Below are 19754 nucleotides of genomic sequence, written 5' to 3'. Positions count from 1 at the left end.
TATATAAATCGATGGTACGCCCACATCTCGAATACTGCGTACAGATGTGGTCTCCTCATCTCAAAAAAGATATACTGGCACTAGAAAAAGGTTCAGAGAATTGCAACTAAAATGATTAGGGATTTGGAACGGGTCCCATATGAGGAGAGATTAAAGAGGCTAGGACTTTTCAGCTTGGAAAAGAGGAGACTAAGGGGGGATATGATAGAGGTATATAAAATCATGAGTGATGGAGAAAGTAGGTAAGGAAAAGTTATTTACTTATTCCCGTAATACAAGAACTAGGGGTCACTAAATGAAATTACTAGGCAGCAGGTTTAAAACAAATAAAAGGAAGTTCTTCTTCACACAGCGCACAGTCAACTTGTGAAACTTCTTGCCTGAGGAGGTTGTGAAGGCTAGGTCTATAACAGTGTTTAAAAGTGAACTGGATAAATTCATGGAGGTTAAGTCCATTAATGGCTATTAGCCAGGATGGGTAAGGAATGGTGTTCTTAGACTCTGTTTGCCAGAGGATGGAGATGGATGGCAGGAGAGAGATCACTTGATCATTACCTGTTAGGTTCACTCCCTCTGGGGCACCTGGCATTAGCCACTGTCGGTAGACAGGATACTGGGCTAGATGGACAGCCACATTGCTACATAAAGCACAGAATGAATGGTCTCCTGTTTATTTGATGACATATAGAAACAGTCAATGTATTAATTGCAAGGTATGAAAAGAAAGCTTACCTCTTTAATGGTGGATAGCAACATCTCTTAAATTCAATGTACTAGTCTACCCAGGGTGCACACAAAGAAAACTAATAGGCTAGGGATTCAATAATCTGCCTATGTTTTTTTAATAATGTATTCATTATCTATTTGTTAATAGGTTGTTTATTTTCTATTACTGCTGCTGTAATACATGCAGAAGTTTCTTTCTTCTACACCAAAATTAAATTACTATGAATTTTATGTTGCTTAAAACAATGGCTGATCACATAAAATCAATACAATTCAGTGGCTTCACATAGGTGTCAAAACATTTCTGGCTTAAGCTAAATCAAATGTTAAAACTGGAATGGAAACTGAGGTATGGGAACAGATTAAAGTGGGTTGGACAGATTGTTGACAGTAACTCATGCCTTGAAGATAAAAGTTTATCTGGCTATATGCGCAAAATTTCACTCTAGTCATTTGTCATTCTCTGTAGTAATACATTTCCAAAGCTTTTTAGTTTCAAGACAGGTAGGTTTTATAATACATTGTTTCCAAATATAATAGAAAATTCCAGAACATGTGAAAAAAGTAACTGTTACAGCCTAATTATTCTCTAGTAGTCTGTCTTACAAAAACATAGGCAATGAAAGTTGCACAACTGAATTCCAAAGTGATACTACCTTTTTCAGTTTTATTACAAAAATTCAAAGTTACAAATTAAGCCTTTGTGCAAAAGGAAAATAAATGTTAGTCTTCAGTTAATTTTTAGCTGCCCAGAACAAATGAGTATTATTCATTAATTGTCACCTGTACTACACTATTTACTAGTAGCGAGTTTCTGCTTTCCTGCTATAGCATGTTAATGTTCATGACCTCTCTTGTATTCTTGCATAAAAACAGTTGCAGGTTGGTAATTTTTACTCAGTAACATAGAATACTTGCTAAGAATGGCATGCTGTTTTATTTTTATGATAAATTGATATAAATACCTCAGCTTCACAACTACTACTGTAATGTTGAGCAGTACATTTATTATTCTAGTATGAATTAGTAACATTTTAAAAAACCATATCTGTAGTATTGACTGAGTAATACAAATACAAAATGAATCAAATAGCAGCATGAAAAGCCTTTTTAACATACTGCATGCAATTCAATTCTCTAGGACACCTAGAATTAGGGATTAAACCTTCAGAAGCTCCTGATGGTCATCTCAGCAGTGAAAAACTGTTCTATATCCCCATGCCAACTCTCTGATTGCAGAAAACCAAACACCCTTGCCCCATTCCCTGCTCCACCTGAGGCCACACCCCTGCTTGCTCCATTCCCCCTCTCAATCGCTCGCTTTTCCACACCCTCGCTCAGTTTTACCAGGCTGGTGCAGGGGTGCGGGAGGGGATGAGGGCTCCAGCTGGGAGTTTGGGCCCTGGGGTGGGTCCAGGGATGAGGTGTTTGGGGTGCGGAAGGGGGCACTGGGCTGGGGGTGGAGCCGAGGGGTTCGGAGTGTGGGAGGGGGCTCTGGGCTAGGGCAGGCGGTTGGGGTGGGAGGTTCAGGGTTCCAGCTAGGGTTGCAGGCTGTGGCTGGGGCCAAGGATACGGGGTTTGGGATGCACGAGGGGGCTCCAGACTAGGTCCGAGGTGTTCAGAGTGCAGGAGGGGGCTTGGGGCTGGGGGAACAGTTGGACTGCAGGAGGGAGTGGGGGCTCCGGGCGGAGGCTCTGGGCTGGAGGAAGGGGTTCAGGGTGCAGGGGCCAGAGGGACATGTTGCTGCTTTTGGGAGCCGCAGGGAGCCTGCCTTAGTCCCGCTGTGCCGCCGACCAGACTTCTAAGGGCCCAGTCAGCGGTGCTGACCAGAGCCACCAGGGTCCCTTTTTGACCGGTTGTTCTGATAAAAAACCAGACGCCTGGCAACCCTAGAACTAAACATGGAAGAAATGGGTAATAGTCCCTGCCTGGATAGCTAGTGGTATGGAGCTAGAGGGGGGACTCTGAGGGGGGAAAAAGAACCTAAGAGTAAGGGTATATCTAAACAGAAGCTGGGAGGGTTCTTCCCAGCATGGGTAGACAGAATAGTTCTGCTAGAGCAGATATGCTAAAAATACCAATGTGGCTCCAGTGGCATGGATGGCAGCTCAGGCAAGCCATCCAAGTAAAATTCTACCCGACCCATTAAGTATGTACTCTGATGGCTAGCCCAAGTCTTTATATTGTATTGCTGGATCAAGATCTGGCCTTTCCTCACTTAAACCAATAAAGTAATTGAGTATCTTATTGTTATGTTGGAGTGATACAGCCCCATACAAACAGTGATATCTTTCAACTTGAATTCACATTTTGCAAAAACTCTTGGAAATTGCCATTTAATAGCTCCAGTAATTACATCTCTGATTATTCACCATAACACTCAAACAATTTTCTCCATACGTACTTGCTTATTTTACCGCACAGAAAAGCACACCATTGCATTACTGTATTCATTTTGTTTCTTGCTTTTTTGTGTTCTTTCCTCTGCTTGTGGCATTGTAAATTACCCACTTATAGGAAAACATTTGTTTTCCAAGGGTCAGAATTTGTGCCATTACTTAAAAATTTCTAGAGTAATCAGTGGGCACTTGTTTAATTTACAAAAACAATTAACACTTCATTTTTATAGCACCACACTTAGGAAAGAAAATAAAAATTGGGACTTAAGTACAGTCAGTAACTAAGGCCCAAAAGTGTTATTTAAACAGTGCCATTTGTGCCACTATAGATAAGGCTGTGTCAGTGTTTCCATTACTAAACATTTTTCAACACTATTTATTTTTTGCAACCAAATTACAATGTCCTCCTGGCTAAAACTTGGTGCACAAGTACTTAAAAAAACTGGATACAATTTTTACAATTGGGCTAAACTCTATTTTAATAGTTTCAATTATTTTCACAGTTACCTCTGTATTAACTTTCTCATATCCCATCATTCAATAATTCAGACAGAATAAATTTGGCCATATGGGAAGGAGAATAAACTACCAGTATAAGCACATTTATTCTGGTATACCTGCATCCACACTCGAGGCTGTGCCATATAACTATGCTCAAAAAAAATTACACCTTCAACTGACACATATACTGCTACAAAAAATTGTGCTTAAACTAGGTCTTAGAGAAACCATCAGTCAAATTTCCTGTTATTTGTTCTGCAGGATTCATACTCCATTCTCTCTTGCTCTGTTTCTCATATTCTAGGCAAATTCAAATCACAAAACCTTGCTAGAAATTCCAGTCTTAGACACTCTTACCTTTGTTAGGGCTCTGAAAACTTATCAACAGCTGTTTGTTAACAACTTTTAGTGTAATCCAAATAGAATTTATTTCTACAGATATGCATAGCATGAGGCTTCAGATCCTGTAAAGTCCTCAGATTAGAGAAAAAGGCAGCAATACAAAAGGCTCATTAAAATGACATTCAAATTAACTTTAGGAATAAAAAGGGAATAAATAAAAAAAACATTTCATAGGCAATTTTACAGAAGGATACATTTTAGGATAAAGGATAACATAATTCAACAATCCTCCTAGCAGAGATAATGACAACTGAATAGACTGTTTTCCCCAAAAACAGGTGAAGGAGAGCTTACCCTGCTGTTTCAAATGACCATGTGTTGATGGGGTAGAACAAAACATTTATAAGGAAGCATAGACTTAAAAGCTTCATACTGAAATTCCAGGGATCTAATCTATTTAGCTGATACACACTCCTCCCCTGATGGATATAATAAGAGACACGTGAACTCATAATATCTTAATCTTCAGACTTCTCAAAACCTTCCAAAATGAGTTCAGGTACACCTCTACCCTGATATAACGTGACCCGATATAACATGAATTCGGATATAACGCGGTAAAGCAGAACTCCGGGGGTGGGAGGGAGCTGCACACATCAGCGGATCAAAGCAAGTTCAATACAATGCGTTATATCGGGGTAGAGGAGTATCTAATTAATGGAACTGCCATCTGTGGACACTCTTTTTGGAACCAAAACTTTACACTATTTCCAGCTCTTGGTGTAGGTTTCATTGTGATATCCTTTCTTCTCTGATAGACAATCCACCAGTCCACAGAAGAAACTTTCCTTTAGGAACTAGTGGCCTTCACTCCCAGAATGTGACACGGAGTCACTGTGTATGTGCAAAGGTAATTGGTCCTAAATGGAGAACAAATCATTGGCAGCCAATTCTGCTCAACACTTAGGCTCCAGAGATCCAAGAACCAAGGTCAATAGAAGCAGAAGATAGCCATCAAAAATATTTCCACTCTCTCCTATCAAATTTCACAGATTTTTCTGGATATCAGGAAAGGGTAGAACAATATAAACCAGCTCACCTTCTCAATGAATCAGAAAAGCATCCGTATCTATGACTAATAGGTTGAACCCCTGGGAGAAAAACAGGAGGTGCTAGCCAAGATTAGCTCTTATTTTTGTAATGTATTCCTTCCACAGAACCACACTGTAGGGATTATATGACGAATCATGAGGCTACAGAATTTTTCACAGCAGTTGGGGGGCATATGTAGTTCTCTTCAGCTCTACAGTCCATGGACCAATGGTATAGATACCACACACCACATCTAGCAATCCCTCAGTTCCTTTCCAACTCCAGAAGCTCTATTTAGAACAAATTAGATGGGAGAGTCAATGTGGCTCTGTGGATGCATTCAGAGAATGAGAATTACTATCCCCATTAGTAACCCTTTTTTCAACATTACATTCTTACAATGGAGTAGAGCAATGGGAAGGCAGACTCACTAGTAGCGACCTCCCTTAGGAGGTGGACCAAGTAGCCATGCTAGTTCAACAGTGACTAAAACAAGTAAAACAAAACATTAAGGCAAAAGAATAATTCACAAATATAAGTGCAGAACTCGAAATAGAGCCTTGTAGATTTCAGATAAAAGTTCTCTGAGGATAAATGCTTCTGAAGCTACAATCTCTCCTGACAGAGTGAGCTTTAAGACTTTCAGGCACAGCATCATAACATGACTAGCTATAGTCTTATCAACCTAGTTAGATTTTAGATTTTCCTCCAAAGGCTACAGTCTGTACAACTTTCTAAATAGCTTAGCCCTGTCTAAACAGTAGCTACCAGCTCTTTTGACATCCATATTGGGAAACTTTCCCAAAACTTGTAGAAATCCTGGGATGGTTCAGTACCTGAGTGATTCTAGCTCCTTCTTTTCGATTCCCAGGCTGATAGTTTTACCAGCACAAACATTACAGTGACAGTTATCAGTACCAAATCCTAAGATAGAAAAGCACCAGATTTTGTCACAGCACCAGGCCATCTCAGAATGCCTTTCTGTGTTGACAGTTTGAAAGTAGATCTAGCTACAGCTGTATAAGATCTGAGAATCAGAACCTGCAGTTATCTCAACAACAGTGGCCCATTGCTTTACAATCTTCTTTACCATCCTCACTATCAGTAAAGTAGGAAGAAAGATAAAAGAGAGGCCATAGAGCCACAGCTAACAAAGAGTGCAACAGCCCTCACTGTGGAATTTCTCCTAGCAAAGCATCTTTTGGTTTTCTATTTGGACCTGGCTCAAAGCAGGTGCAAGCAATGGGCTCTACACTTGATTTATAATGCTCCGAATGGTTGACTGGTATAGACTCCATTCACTCAGGTCTATCTTTTCTTTGCCTTTAGCACATAGAGGTGTGATCATGGTTACTTCCCTGAGCAGAGCCCAAGATCATGCCTTTCTGCACAACTACTTACAGCAAGGTATTTTTAATAAGAACAAGAAAATTGTTCTTAAGATTCATCTGCTGTGACTGAAAGCAACTACCCTGATGTTTGTAGCTTTAGCCTGGCTACAGTCCTCTGTCTCCAACTTGTGCTACACCCACTTGGTCTCAGTGGACACTCCATGTGCTCCCCACACATGTAGACTGATACCCATTGTGATGACCATCCTCTCTGGACCTCGGGTAGGAGCTGAAAAATCTTTGGTTCACTCATTCAGAAATGTTAGTACAGGCTCTAGGGCCAAGATCTTTATATGGTTCAGTGCTATCGCAGATTGGAAGAGAAGCAGAAATTTTTGCAGAATCTTCATATGAAAGTGAGCCCACTAAAGCGTATTTGCAGAGGAGTCCTGCTTGCCCAAAAGCTAACTCAACGATTTTAGCATAGAAAAGGGAACTGTTGATACTTGACATTTCAGACACTTTTCTGCTATTTTTCAGAGATAAAGACACTGGGCTTTGTCCAAAATTCTCCAGAGATGTTGGAGTCCTTGGTACAGGCTTCAGTTGGCTTTTCCCATTTTTCACTAGAAAGCCACATAATGGTGGTTGGTAGGCCTGCACAGTTTTGACCTGTGTTGGAGACAAATTCATCAGGGCACTCCCTCCAAAGTTTCCTTGCTGGTCCCCGGAAGCTGTGGGAATGGAAGTTCCATGCTTGAGAGAGGAAGAGCATTGAGAAACAACTTTTCCCAGTTCCAAACCATGAGTACCTGGCCTAGTCTCAGTTAGGGGAGCTTTCCTGAAGCTTTCTCCATTGGCTCAGCACAGACCATGCCTACATGCTGACTGAAAACTGAGCTTCTCATTAGACTATTCACCAGTCTTACACCCCAGCTGAGAGAGAAGCTTTGCCACAATCTTCTCAACCAGTTGGGACCTTGACTGCACACTTGCCTTCAGGAGATTGCTTGGTGAAGGGTCAAGATATGGGCACAGATCTTGCTCTCCTGCTTCCCTTGCTGTCCACCTGCCATTTCTGAGATGGTTGTGGGTAAGAATATGGTTTTGCCCTACAAAAACTTTCCTCAGAAACTCTAATGAAGATTCTTAACAAAGTTGAGGAATTTCAGTTAAAAAAAGCCATAAATATCCTGTGAAAGGATCTCCTACAAAGGGAGAACTGGAGCATACGATCTGTTCAGGTTTCAAGGCAAAAAAAATTGGCTGCTCTTCCTATGGAGCAGTCCCAAGTCTAGAGTCAGAACCAAATATCTGGTGTGTCTCCAGTTACTAGAGAGAAGAGAAACAACTTTAAAGTCTGTCAGAAAATAAGTGGACAGAGAAACCATTCACTGGACTTACTTTCTTCATAATTTTTTTTTTTGGCACTTAGGTATCAGAAATCAGATGAATTGTTTTAGTTCTGACCCACAAAGAGTTATAGCTATGCATAAAAATCACCAAAGGATAGTTTATGTTGTTAAGCTGAATCACAACCATCTGTTAATTTGTTATACTTAAAATGCAACTTCTATTTTATACAACTCTTAAGAGAAGCTAGATTTCCTAGGATTTACTTGTACAAAGAGGATCAGGGGAGTGCACACTCCACTGGTACCCATCTCTGCAAGGTTACCACATATATATGAAAAAATCAGAATAGCTTACGATTCTATTTTGTAAATTACAGTTATAATTCAAACTGCTTTATTTATTATTATTTATTTCTTAAACATAAGGGATACTACAGTGTTTTCCTTCAAAAAATATAGTTAGGACAAATAGAGAAAAGAAACACATGAACATTTTAGCCCCAAAAAGAAGATTTTTGTGAAGATATAAAAGAGTCCACCAACTCTTTGCCTTAACTATGGTGTTCTAACTACTACAAAGCTATAAAAAGTAAACTGTTTTATAGTACATAAGATGAGTTACATATAAAACATCAAAATATGTTAAAACTAAAATGTTTTAACAAAGTATTTAAAGTGCCAACAATAAATTAAACCATCAATCATTCAAAACACCAACATGCAGGAAAACCAATTACAGATTTATAAGTGTTTATTCCTTATTCAAAAAGCAATTACTGCCATATGTTTGAAGTTCAGATTTTTTTTTAAAAGTGTAACACCAATATAACTGGTTTATCTGTTGCATTTTTACACAAAAATCTATCTCCAAATGACATTAACAATAACTTAATTTTCATTCTGTAATAGGAATTTTTTAAGTTTATTTTCCTCCAATAAAGAAATTCACTGGAATTTTTATTGAACTCACTTCTGCTTATACTATACTGAACACTTTTTAATTAGTAAACAACCTTATCGAAATTATCGCCAGCACCTGCTCATTCTTGACTAGAGAAGTTACATGTGAATTTACTGCTTTACCATATTGCATTAAAAGAATGGTTTTGTCAAAATGGTATTGTGTGGGGGCTCATGAAGCTAAGGAATACTGATCAGCAGGGCCGGCTCTAGGCACCAGAGCTCCAAGCATGTGCTTGGGGCAGCACTTTCCAAGGGGCGGCACTCCGGCTCACTTTTTTTTTTTTTTTTTTGCGCTTGGGGCACAAAAAGCCAGGAGCCAGCCCTGAGCGGAGGTGAGCTGCAGCGGTGGGGGGTGTGGGGAGGGCCGCAGGAAGTAACCCGGGGGGTGGGTGGGCAGAGGAACCACTCCCCCCCTCCAGCTAACCTCCGCCTCCTCCCCCGAGCGTGCTGCCGCTCCGCTTCTCCCCCCTCCCTCCCTGGCTTTGGGGAAGGGGTTAGAATGGGGAGGGGAAGGGACGGAGTTGGGGTGGGGCCAGGAGGCGTGGAAACATTTTTTTGCTTGGGGAGGCAAAAAATTTGGAGCCGGCCCTGCTGATCAGTGACATGGATGTTAATTGTTTTCTTTCTTGAAAAGTGTTCTCCACCAACATTTGGGAGAGGGGACAGTAGTCTAGTGACTGGAGCACAAGACAAGGAGGAAATGGTTACTTACTTTACAGTAACTGTGGTTCTTTGAGATGTGTTGTCCCTGCTTGTTCCACTGACTCTGCATATGCTCCCTGTGGAGTCAAATTTGGATTTTTTTCTTCAGCAGTATCCATTGGGGAGATTGGGGGTCACGTGCCCTGAAAATGTCCTCATGCCTCTGAGGTCATAAAGGGTAAGGGGACCACAACAGCTCCTCAGTTGCTTCACTGATACAGAATTCAGGTGTTTTTAAGACTCTAACAATGGGGATGGTGGGTGTGTCATGGAATGTTTATGGACAACATCTTGAAGAAACAAAATTACTGTAAAGTAAATAACTATTTCTTCTCTGAGTGCTTGTCCATATAAATTCCACTGATGGTGACTCTCAAGCTGTGATCTGGTCTTACAGAGCTGAGCGCAAAGAGTCTAACTAAATACTGACTTTACTGTCAAAATGACCATCAGGCCATGATGCTACTACAATGGAATAAAGCTTAATGAAGGTATGTATTGAACTCCACATAGCTGCCCTATGATGGGCACAAACCTCTGATATTCTATGATTCTAAGCTACCAAGGCTGCCTGAGCCCTCATGGAGCAGGCTGTGACTCTTCCTGGAGGGTCTAAGCTTGGCTAATTCTTAACATAGTCCGATACAGTTAGCAATCCATTTAAAAAGACTTTGGGTAGAAATGTGTTGATGCTTCATCTTTTCTCCATAAACTACTAATAATCTAGGGTATACTCTGAATGGTCCATTCCTGTCTAGATAGAATGATAGCAGCCTATGCATCTCTAAACCTTGTGGCTTAGCTTCCCCTTTATTACAGTGTGGCTGGAAAAGAAACAGAGAGGTGAATCACCTGATTAAGTTAGAAATCAGCAGCTATTCTGAACAGGAACTTGTGATGAGTTCTCAACATTACCCTCTCTTTGTAGGATATACTATAAGATGGCCCTGCCACAAAGATCTGAACTTCCCAGCCTTCTAGAAGATCTAATTGTAACCAAAAACACTGTTTTAATGGACCAGTGAAAAAGAGGGCTACTGGCTCAAAGGGGATCCATCAATGCAATCAAAAAATATTTAGATCCCAAGAAGGTGTAGGTTGTCTGATGGGGGTGATATATCCTGATAAGCAATCCAGCTACTGGGGAATGAGAGAAAACAGAGACCCTGAATTGGAAAGAGGTAAGCTAAAATGGCTACTAAGTGGACTCGTGACCATTCCAGATGATAATAGGCAAACCACAGCATGTCTGGGATCTGCAACTGAGATATAAATTAGCCCAGATTGTAACCTTTTTCCACTTGGTAGCACTGGTGGAGTGCTTTCTGATATTTATATGGATATTTTGGATGTATGATTAGCAACTTCTCTGTAACAATAACAACCATCCAGCATCCATGGTGTATGACACAGGAAAGTCGGATGTAGATAATTTTGCGTTTCTTCTGCAATATCTAGTCCAGCTGGAGAAGCAGCTGGACTAGTAGGTGAATTTAGAGGTTCTTCAGGTCCAAAAAAACAGAACTTCCTTGGCCAGTCTAGACCCAGCATTATCATCTTTGCTGAAACCTGTCTGAACTTTCTGATTACTCTTGTGATTATAGGAATTTAAAGATAAGTGTACATGAGACCAGGTGACAAGGGGATCAGGAACACATCTTCTAGAGACCCTTGATTCTAACTCCCTCTGGAATCACAGACTCATAGGACTGGACGGGACCTCGAGAGGTCATGTAGTCCAGTATCCTGCACTCATGGAACAGAAGTTTAACCATTTCTTCTTTGACATTTCAAAGACACCAATGGACAGTTGTCCCCAACTGGTAAATATTTCTTCAATGACGGCATCCTTCACTGATCGTTTGTGATTGCTTGCAAATTGTCTCCTGAGATGATCAGCCAAAACATGCAGTAGGTATTGTAACTGGACAGCAACTAGATTTATGTTGTGACATACATCAGTTCCACAGCTACATAGTTTCCAGAGAAAGGGGAACAGATCTCACTCCTTCATACTGATGTAAACATGGCTATGGTATTGTCTGTCAAGATCTGAATTGATGATCTCCTGAGAATTGTTCTCAACTTGAGAATGTTTAAGTGTAATAGTTGGGCCTCTAGATGAAACCAGAGGCCTTGAGTCTATAAATGGTCCTCATGAGCTCCCTAACTCATGCTGTTACGAGAGTCATGGATGGTAACAGTAGAGAAAGGCACTCCCGTGCAAACGTTTTCTAGATCCTTCCACCAATATAAAGATGGACAGACATCTAGGAGTACCTATACATTCTTCTCTAGATAGTGTCTGGTTTACTGATATACTTACTTCAACCACCAATGCACGCAATGAAGGCATGTATGGGAAGAAAAGCTAAAGGAAAAAGGAGTTCAGGAAATCTGGCAGTTTCTCAAAGAAACATGTTAAAGGTACAACAGCCATCTTTAATGAAATATAGAAAGAATATAATGGTAATATAACTACACCAGGAGCAATTCAATTACCTGAAAATCAAAAGGGAATCCTACAAAAAGTGGAAATATGGAAAAATTGTAAGGAAGGAATAGAATAGCGCAAGCATGTAAGGACAACATTAGAAAGGCTAAGACAAACAGTTACACCTACCCATGGACATAAAAGGCAAGAAGAAGAGGTTCTATAAATACATTAGGAGCAAGAAAAAGACTAAAAGTGTAGATCCTATATTTAGTGAGGAAGGAGAACTAATAATGGGCAACATCAAAAAGGCCAAGTGTTTAATGCCTATTTTGCTGTAGTCTTCACTTATGGTTAATGGTGACCAGATAATCAACACAATTCATAGTAACAATAAGCGCAAAGAATCATAAGTCTGAATAGGGAAAGAACAAGTTAAAGAATATTTAAGTAAGTTTCATGTATTCAAGTGGGCAGGCCCTGATGAAATTCATCCCAAGATACTTAAGAAACTAGCTGATGCAATCTTAGAACCATAAGCAATTATCTTCAAGAACTCTGAGGATGGATGAGGTCCCAGCAGACAGAAGGGCAAACATAGTACCTATCTTGAAAAAGGGGAACAAAGGGAACCCAGGGAATGAAAGACCAATAAGCAAACTGTGATTTCTGGAACAAATTATTAAACAATTAATTTGTAAGCACCTGGAGAATAAGAAGGTTATAAGGAATAGCCGGCATGGATTTCTCAAGAACTAATCATGCCAAACCAACCTAATTTCCTTCTTTGACAGGATTACTGGCCTAGTTGGTAAGGAGAAACAGCAGACATAATACATCTTGATTTTAGTAAAGTTTTTGACAGTCCCCCCCAATGATATTTTCATAAACAAACCAGGGAACTGTCATTTAGGTGAAATTACTGTCAGGTAGATGCACAACTGGTTGAAAGACCATACTTAGGATAGCAACCCATGGTTTGTGTCAAACCAGGAGGGCTTATCTAGTGGAGCCCCGCAGGGGTCAGTCCTGGGTCCAATAATATTCAATATTGCCATTAATGATTATGATAACAGAGTGGAGAGTATGGTTATAGAATTTGTAAATACCAAGCTGTGAGGGATTGGAAGCACTTTGCAGGACGGGTTTAGAATTCAAAATGACCTTGACAAATTGGAGAATTGGTCTGAAATCAACCGATAACATTCAATGAAGACAAGTGTAAAGTATTTCTCTTAGGAAGAAAAAATCAAATGCACAGCTATAAAATGGGGAATAACTGGCGAGGGATGAGTAGCACTGCTGTAAAGATTCCGGGGATTATAGAGGATCACAAATTGAATAGGGGTCAACAGTGTGATGCAATTGTAAAAAAGACTAATATCATTCTGGGAGTATTAACAGGAGTGTTGTATGTAAGACATAGGAAGTAACTGTCCCAGTCTACTCAGCATGGGTGAGGCCTCAGCGGGAGTACTGCATGCAATTCTGGGCACCATGCTTTAGGAAAGATGTGGACAAACTGGAAGAACCCAGAGGAAACCATTAGAAAACCTGACCTATGAGGAAAGGTTTAAAAAACTGAGCGTGTTTAGTCTTGAGAAAAGAAGACTGATGGGGGACCTGATACCCATCTTCAAATATATTAAGGGCTGCTATAAAGAGGACAGTGTTCAATTGTTCTCCATGTCCAGTAAAGGTAAAACAAGAAATTACTGGTTCAATCTGAAGCAAGAGAGATTTAGGTTAGATAATAGGAAAAGCTTTTTAACTATAAGGATAGTTAAGCTCTGAAATAGACTTCCTTCTTAAAATGGGGATAAATACTACTTATTTCTTTCACAGTTATGTTGTCAGAACTACAGCTGGTAAATTTTAAATTTTTCTACTGGAAATTGCTATTTTATCGAAACCAAAACTTCTTGTGGCAATTGTGTGAATTTAAAAAAAAAATCATTCCAGAAAACGTATTAATAAGATTACAACGTTCCACTTCAACATTTTTAAATGAAACATTTTGACTTTCTTTCAAAATTTTGTAATAGTATAAGAATTTTAAATGTTGAAACAGAAGCAAAACATTTTGATTCAGTGAAAACAATTTTTTTTCCAGAAATTCATTTAGCAGGAAGTTTTAAAATTCTCTCTTTTTATTCTGATTTGGAACAAAACCAATTTTCAAATCATGGAGTTGCCCACAAAGTAGAAATGCCAGTTCCCGCACAGCTCTAATCACAGCAAATTAATGTTAGCACAGTATAAGAGATTCTATACAGTAAGTGCTAAGTAGCAGTAACTGTTCTAAGTAAGCTGTTCACAGCCTTCCTAAATCTTCATTTAGAAGTCAATTCTAAAAATTATATAAACCATTAGAATCACATATTACTGTTACATATTGAATAGAATGCAATTACATCAGTAAACTGGTAATGATTTAGTAAAAAACATGCAACTGTACTTATTTCCATTTTACTTGCAATATATACAGATAAAAGGTCATAAAATATATACCTTATACATACTGTCATATTCTACCAAACAGTTATTCATATCTTTAATCCAAATACACAAAATAGTCTCAGTCTGCCTTTGCTTCAATACCTGGGTTAAGTATTTGAGTACTAGATAAAGAGATGTATGTATAATAAATCAACACATTCAGTCAAGGGAGCATATTTTAGAAGTGTCATGCACTGTAGTTTATAATATGGATTCCTGATCTGCTCAGATTTGTTATGGTCCATAAATGTCTCACAGCTCACAAAATGATGCTTATACACTGTATTATCAATGGTCCATCTGCTACCATAGACCTTTATAACCATTCTAAATCAAAACACCAAGCACACAAACAAAAAATTCCCTGTATCCACAAAGCTCCAACATAACCAATAAGATTAAAGTATCTAAACATACCAGTTTTCTCTGAAGTTCTGAGAAATACCATGTCAGATGGGATTCGTTGATTCTGGGGAAAAAGCATATTTATATTTGTAAGAAAAAAAAATCATTCCAATCAAATGTCCGGTAAGATCAGCAACTAAGGGTCACACTTGGATTGAAATGCAATTAAAATAGGATTTATCAAAGTACTTTAATTCAGCATTTGCAATTCAGAAATCAATATTTTAGAAAAATTATAGAATAAACAAACAGTTAAGCCTTTCAGATCCTTCCTATAAGTGGATCTCTTAAATGCCTGAAGAATTTTAATAAGGAGTATCTTCTTAACTGCCATTTTCAGTCAGAAAAAATACAATTATGTAATGTTGAAGGACCAACTAAAATCTTCAAAAGAAAACAATTTTAGTGGGTCAAATCCTCACCTATTACTTGTTTTGTATGGGGAGAGGATAGTAGATCCCATGGCGCAAGTTGTAGTATCTGTCTTGGTACTTATATGGACCACATCACTATAGTATGCCTCTTGACTATTTCTGGATTTGTTTTCACAACTTAGGCTACGTCTATACTACCCGCCCGGGTCGGCGGGTAGCGTTCGACTTCTCGGAGTTCGATATATCGCGTCTAGATGAGACGCGATATATCGAACTCCGAACGCGCTCCCGTTGACTCCGGAACTCCGCCACCGCGTCCCGACGGGGGAGCCGCGGACTTCGATCCCGCGGCGTCTGGACGGGTGAGTAGTTCGAACTAAGGTAGTTCGAGTTCAGCTACGCGAATAGCGTAGCTGAACTTGCGTACCTTAGTTCGACACCCCCCCCCAGTGTAGACCAGACCTTAGGGAGGTAGGGCAGGACTATTATCCCATTTTACAGATGAGGGGACTTCTATCCCTGCCCCCCCCCCAAAAAAAAAAGAAAGAGAAAGATGTATTTCTTCTCCAGTATGAAAAGCCACACCTATCTCCTGCATACAGAAAGGCTGTCCCGAACATTCGTGGGTTTCAAAAAAATAAACTATCCTTGACTCAGCTGTCAAAATCTCCCACTCCCCCACCATTTAAAAAAAAAAACACACACCACACATGTTCCACAATAGAGTTCTGCAGTATGTCAGTACATAAATCTGCAGCACACTGGCATTCGTTTGATCTCTTTCTCTCCAAATTCTCAAACAAATACCGTAAGGGATACTGGACTGGACTGCAACGGAATGATGAGTTAAGGACTTCTGGGAGTAGCAGGAAGAGAGAAAGAACACAGTATTGCATAATTCTGAGTTCCCTACTGCATAATTTAGGTCTGAAGTGACAACATACATAGTCCTCAATCCTAAAGCAGCACAAATAAAATATTTTCTTTCTGTTCAAAGGCCACCTTTAGCTTCTATGGGGATTTCTATGCCTCAGGCTCATTGACTTTCAGGTCAGAAGGGCTCCATCATGATCATCTAGTCTGAACTCCTACACATTGCAGGGTACAGAACCTCACCTACCCACTCCTGTAATAGACTCCTAGCCTCTGGCTGAGTTGCTGAAGTCTTCAAATCATAGTTTGAGGTTTAATCAAATGCTGATTATATATGTTTCAATTCATATGCCACTGGCAAACTACATAGTACATTTTGTATATTTCCATACACTTCCTCTGGGGAAAAAAACCCCCACACACTCAGGGTAGGTCTACAGTACCCGCCAGATTGGCGGGCGGGGATCCATTTATCATGTCTAGATAAATCGACCCCCAAGCGCTCTCCCGTTGACTCCTGTACTCCACCGCCACGAGAGGTGCAGGCAGAGTCGACAGGGGAGTGGTAAGTCGACCTAAGTAGCTGAAGTTCCGTAACTTAGATCAATCCCCCATCCAGTGTAGACCAGACCTCAGTCTTAAAGAGTAATTCTCACATAGCTTTCCCCTGGGAAAGCTGAAAGCTGGGGAGAAAGAACACAAGTGACATGCTAATTACATTTCTTGACGCAATTCTGGAAGATGCATACATGCCACGGTGATGGGCCTGAATAGAATTTTGCCATTTTTAAACTTCTGAGTAAATTTAGGACTCATATAAGGTGATGGACTAAATGTACTGTCTTGAGCACGCATAGCGCATGAAGACACTTAGCGAGTTTTTCCACACAGCTTTCACAGATGATTCATTGGCTATACGGCCAGAAGAGCCCACTGTGATCATCTAGTATGACCTGTATAACACAAGCCATAGACTTCCCTGAATTAATTTCTGTTTGAACTAGAGCATTTATTTTAGGGAAAATATCCAAACATGATTTAATAAATGCCAGTAATGGTGAATCCACCACAATCCTTGATAAGTTTGTTCCAGTGTGGACTGATTTAAATCAAAGCAAATTAAATCATTGACTTTAATCATGATTTAACTCAGCAAGCTGGAAATTTTGATTTAAATAATTGAAGTAATTAAATTTAATTAAATTTGTACTTTTGTACATTTTAGTTATTTTTTTAAGGAAAGACTGAGTTTCATTGTTGGTTACAACTACAATATGTTGATTTTCAGCTAAATATTGCCTTTACACTAAATGTGGTGCTTTTTACTAATCAGGAGGATACATTACATCTATACACAATTAAGCAATTATATACCTTAACTTACACTTCTTCAGATTTTTAATTTTTACATTTTTATTATGTCAGAAAATGGTGAATGATGCATTTCTTATTTACTAAATGATTACTTTTTTACTTGTGATTTGTGTCAAGCTCTATTTGGATGGAAATTCAAATCAATTAAAAATGCATAAGAACAGCATTTTAATTTTTTCTATTAAATAAAACTATTTTAAATGTGCTGGAGACATAAAAACAATATAAAAATTTATTTTGCATTTAAAACTAACTGATTTATTAAATTAAGGAAGTACTATCTAAAGCTAGTAAACTGACCTGAATGTTTCTGGTCCCCGTGTTTCAAGATTTTAGAACTAGTAGATCTCATCCTCAAACCTATTTTTTATTCATGCACTGGAAGAGAGAAAACAAGCTTTCCTGCTTTTTTCCAAATCCCAACTGGTCTCTTAACTTTGAATGAACTAGTCATTAAACTGAACTATCTGAATGAACTGAAATAAGGAAAGCACTCTTTGCACTTGCAAAAGAGGATACGGCACTTAAACTCTAGTTGTAGCTGCTTAGCCAGTGGCTTCCTCCAGTTGAGTGGTTTGACTTTCTCTAAAAACTGGCAGCAAATATCAATTGCTAAATATTTTTTGTATTCAATTTAAATTACTTTAATATATTACAATAAATTTAGGCCTTAGTGTAGGTTGTCAATTTGAAATTTAATTTTAAACAGGTTTATTTATTTAAAAAGTAAACTAGTATTTAATTTAAATAAAAACATTGATTTAAATCAAAAATTTCTATTTAAATAAAAAAATCCACTTTTAAATTTTTTTTAAATCAACTATTTTTTTTAATCAAACCTGGAGATGTTCCAATGGTTAATTACCCTAACTATTAAACATCTGCATCTCATTTCCAGTTGGAATTTGGCTAGCTCCAACTTTCATCTCTGTAATTCAAATTTCAATCATGATCATTTGCAAAATTAATGAAGTATCAAAAACTGTTCTGGCTCTATTTTGTGGATAAACTTCCAACTGTGCCAAATTGCATAGTGGGTTTGTGATGTGTACAAATAGTAGCTAACTCAGGACCAATCTCATTTTCAGATTTTTCCCTAATCCAGTATTTGAAGTTAGGCTGCTAAAAGATGGAAGGCTAGTTCACCAACACAGTGTACAGTCTTCAGATTGTAAGCTCTTCTGGGCACTGCTTGTCTCTCTGTATGCATTTGTACAGTGTCCATCACAACTGTGCCCTGATCTTGATTGGGGCTTTCAGGAGTTATCATAATACAAATATTATTAACTCTAACAAGGCATAACATTATCATTTGAATACAAGTTTTACAGGAAATTCAATACATTTACAACATGACATTTCTGAAACCTTCTATTCCAAGCATCACTATAAGGGCATGTCTAGACAGCAAAGAAAAAAACCTGCAGCTGGGCCATGCCAGTTGACTTGGGCTCACAGGGATCAGGCTGAGGGGCTGTTTCATTGCTATGTAGACTTCCAGGCTCAGGCTGGAGACTAAACTCTAGGACCCTCTTACCCAAAAGAGAGCTAGAACCTGGGCTCCGACCCAACCCCAGAAGTCTACACAGCAATGAAACAGCCCTGCAGCCTGAGCCCCCTGAGCCGGCTGGCATGGGCCAGCGGCAGTTTATTCTTTGTTGTGTTGTGTCTGTTTACTGATGACTACCTCTAAACGTCTTTCACCAAGCCTTAAACAGTAATCAAGAAAGACTACAAGTTCATTTTCATAGGCAAGACACAGACCCCCATCTCCATACTCAGGGATAAAACATTTATGACCCAAAAGATTTACCACCCATAATAGTTCCAAGTCAAATAGGATTATTTATGTATTTAAAAAATTCTCAGGCATCTATTCCCTTAGTCACTGTGCATCACAAAACCTTAGAAGCAACCAAATTTGACAAAAATGATCACACTTTTAACTACCCCTACTTGCTAGCAATAAAACAGATTAAGCCGTCCAACAGTCAGAAAGATAGCTAACTAAACAGCATCTGCAGGATCCTAGGTTTGTACTTTGAGTGCCAAGGACCCTCCTTTGATACTGTGTCACACTACCCAAAAATTCAATTCACAGAGCAAAAGAAACTACTTTTTCATCTCATTCTGCATTACAAGTGAGACATTAATCATCATATCAAGAATGGGCAAATTTTGAACTTCTGAAATGGCCTCCCTGTAGCAGTATTCAATTACAATATTCTTATTGGAAAAGCACAGTCAACATACATATGCAGGGCTGGCTCCAGGCACCAGCTTAGCAAGCAGGTGCTTGGGGCGGCCACAATGGAGAGGGGCAGCATGTCCAGCTATTTGGTGGCAATTCAGCAGAGGGTCCCTCACTCCCAGTTGGAGCAAAG

The 19754-nt window shown here is 39.2% G+C and overlaps 1 protein-coding gene across 2 annotated transcripts in view; it reads right to left on the bottom strand.

Annotated features, from left to right (window-relative positions):
* Positions 1-19754, bottom strand: part of ATP9B (ATPase phospholipid transporting 9B (putative)) — a 338734-nt gene that overhangs the window by 201771 nt on the left and 117209 nt on the right. For both annotated transcript variants that reach the window (XM_045006684.1, XM_045006685.1), the window contains exon 7: positions 14762-14813. In XM_045006684.1, the coding sequence (XP_044862619.1) occupies positions 14762-14813 (52 nt within the window). The remainder of the gene's footprint in view (positions 1-14761; positions 14814-19754) is intronic.

This window comes from Mauremys mutica, chromosome 2, assembly GCF_020497125.1.
Source record: "Mauremys mutica isolate MM-2020 ecotype Southern chromosome 2, ASM2049712v1, whole genome shotgun sequence".
In the NCBI taxonomy this organism is placed as follows: Eukaryota; Metazoa; Chordata; order Testudines; family Geoemydidae; genus Mauremys; species Mauremys mutica.
Note: the sequence above shows the minus strand (reverse complement) of the source record. Positions and strands in the feature narration are given on the sequence as shown.